General features: G+C 58.0%; 1 protein-coding gene across 1 annotated transcript in view; it reads left to right on the top strand.

Annotated features, from left to right (window-relative positions):
• Positions 1-477: 477 nt before the first annotated feature.
• Positions 478-2,397, top strand: part of PBK (PDZ binding kinase) — an 11,727-nt gene continuing 9,807 nt past the window's right edge. Inside the window, exons 1-3 of the mRNA XM_017734921.1 lie at positions 478-598; positions 1,177-1,267; positions 2,118-2,260. Coding sequence (XP_017590410.1) covers positions 550-598; positions 1,177-1,267; positions 2,118-2,260 — 283 coding nt within the window. The 5' untranslated portion in view covers positions 478-549. The remainder of the gene's footprint in view (positions 599-1,176; positions 1,268-2,117; positions 2,261-2,397) is intronic.

Genomic DNA, 2,397 nt, shown 5'->3' with positions numbered 1-2,397 from the left:
AGCCGGGAGCCCCCAATTCCCAAATCCAGGACCCCCACAGTTCCCAAATCCGGGACCCCCCAATTCCTGAATCCAGGACCCCCCAATTCCCAAACCCAGGAACCCTCAATTCCCAAATCCAGGACCCCCCAGTTGCCAGATCCAGGAACCCTCAATTCCCAAATCCAGGATCCCCCAATTCCTGAATCCGGGACCCCCCAATTCCCAAATCCAGGATCCTCCAATTCCCCAATCCAGGATCCTCCAATTCCCAATCCAGGACCTCCCAATTCCCAAATCCAGGATCCTCCAATTCCCGAATCCAGGATCCTCCAATTCCCGAATCCAGGACCCCCCAATTCCCAATCCGGGACCTCCCAATTCCCAATCCGGGACCCCTCCAATTCCCCAATCACTGATCCCCATCCCCCAATTCCCAAATCCAGGATCCCCCAATTCCCAAACCCAAAACCCCCCAATTCCTGAATCCGGGACCCCCCAGGTGCCACCGGAGCCCCTCCACGTCCCCTCCTGTCCCACAGGATCGGGATCGGGATCGGGATCGGATCCATGGCTGCCTTCCAGTCTCCAACGCCCTCGTCCCGCAGGGACAAACCGGGTGAGGAATTCCAGGATGATCCCCGAATATTCCCACGAGGAATCGCAGGGACCCCATCCCAGAGCCGGGATCGCAGAATGGTGGGAAGGGCCCTGAAGGGATCTCGGGGCTGAATTCCAGAGGCTGCTCCAAGCCCTGTCCGACCTTTCCTGGGACAATCCCAGGGATGAGGCAGCCGCAGATTCCCTGGAAAACTCTGCCACTCCCTCCCCCTTCCTCCTCCTCCTCCCGGTTTTATTCCTGGGCACATCGGGGCTGGGAAATCCCTGGGATCACCTGGGATCACCTGGGATCGGTTTCCCATCCGCGGGATTCCGGTGGGAATCGTGGAACGCTTTGGGAAGGAGCTTCAAGGCCCGGAATTCCAACCCGGATCCGTGTCCCCCCCAAATCCCCAGGGATTTCAATCCCTCCGGGAACAGGGGCTGTGCCGGGGCTGGAAAACCCCAATTGTTCCCAAAACCCGACCGAACTTTCCCTGGAACGACTCGAGGCCGTTCCCTGTCCGCGATTCCCCGGGAGCGGATCCCGATCCCGGCTGGAGCTTCCCGGGCCTTCACCGCGACTCCTTCCCGCAGATGCCGGCGCCGTGTCCGTCACCATCCCGGCCTCTCCCTTCATGCAGAAGTTGGGATTCGGCACCGGAGTCAGCGTGTACCTGATGAAAAGGTTCGGGAAGCGTTATCCCGGAAAAGTCCCGGCAAAGTCCCGGAGCGGGTGGGAAAGGAGCTCCGGGAAGGAAAGGGGTGGCGGCGCCGACCTGGGGATGATCCCAAATCCAGGATACGGAGCCGAAGGAGGGATTTGGGATTTGCAGAGCCGGGAAGGAGCCCCTTCCTTTGGGAGAAGCCTTTCCCTGGATGGAATCCAAGGATTTGGGGCCCATTCCTGGGAATTCCGGGATTTGGGGCCCATTCCTGGGATAACCCATCAGCCTTTTCCTGGCTGGAATTCTGGGATTTGGGATCCTTTTGTTTTTGGGATAAGCCTTTCCTTGGATGGAATTCTGGGATTTGGGGCCATTCCTGGGATAAACCTTTGGTGGAATTCTGGGATTTGGGATCCGTTATTTTGGGATAAGCCTTGTCCGGGGTGGAATTCAGGGATTTGGGCCCCATTTTTTTTTTTGGGATAAGCCTTTCCTTGGATGGAATTCAGGGATTTGAGGCCATTCCTGGGATAAACCTTGGGTGGAATTCCAGGATTTGGGCTCCATTTTTTTTTTGGGATAAGCCCTTCCCTGGCTGAAATTCCAGCATTTCGGGTCCATGATTTTTGGGATAACCCCATCAGTCTTTCCCTGGCTGGAATTCCGGGATTGGGGCTCCATTCCCTCTGCTCCAGCCGGAAATGGGAACGGATCGAAGCTCCCGGGAAGCCGAGCATTCCCTGGAGCATTCCCGGCCCACGGCAGATTCCACCCTTTCCCCAATTTCCTCACGAATTCCACAAAAAAGCCCCTCCCACGGCCATTCCCGGCATGTTATCCATGGGAATTCCAGAGGCTCTTCCCGCCCAGGTCTCCGCGGGGATTATCCCGCTCTCCGTGGGCCGTGAAGAAAATCAACTCCGGCTGCAGCCGGAGCCAGCGGAGCCTCTTCCAGAGGAGACTCCAGGAGGAGGCCCAGATCCTCCGGAATCTGCGGCATCCCAACATCGTGGGTGAGGATTCCTGGGAATGGACGGGTTGGATCCATTGGGAATGGAGGGGTTGGATCCATTGGGAAGGGAGGGGTTGGATTGTTGGGAATGGAGGGGTTGGATCCATGGGGAGGGGGGGGGTGGGGCCATTGGGGATG

Source organism: Corvus brachyrhynchos, unplaced genomic scaffold (assembly GCF_000691975.1).
Source record: "Corvus brachyrhynchos isolate BGI_N302 unplaced genomic scaffold, ASM69197v1 scaffold420, whole genome shotgun sequence".
Lineage (NCBI taxonomy): Eukaryota > Metazoa > Chordata > Aves > Passeriformes > Corvidae > Corvus > Corvus brachyrhynchos.
This window is presented reverse-complemented; position numbering and strand designations above follow the sequence as displayed.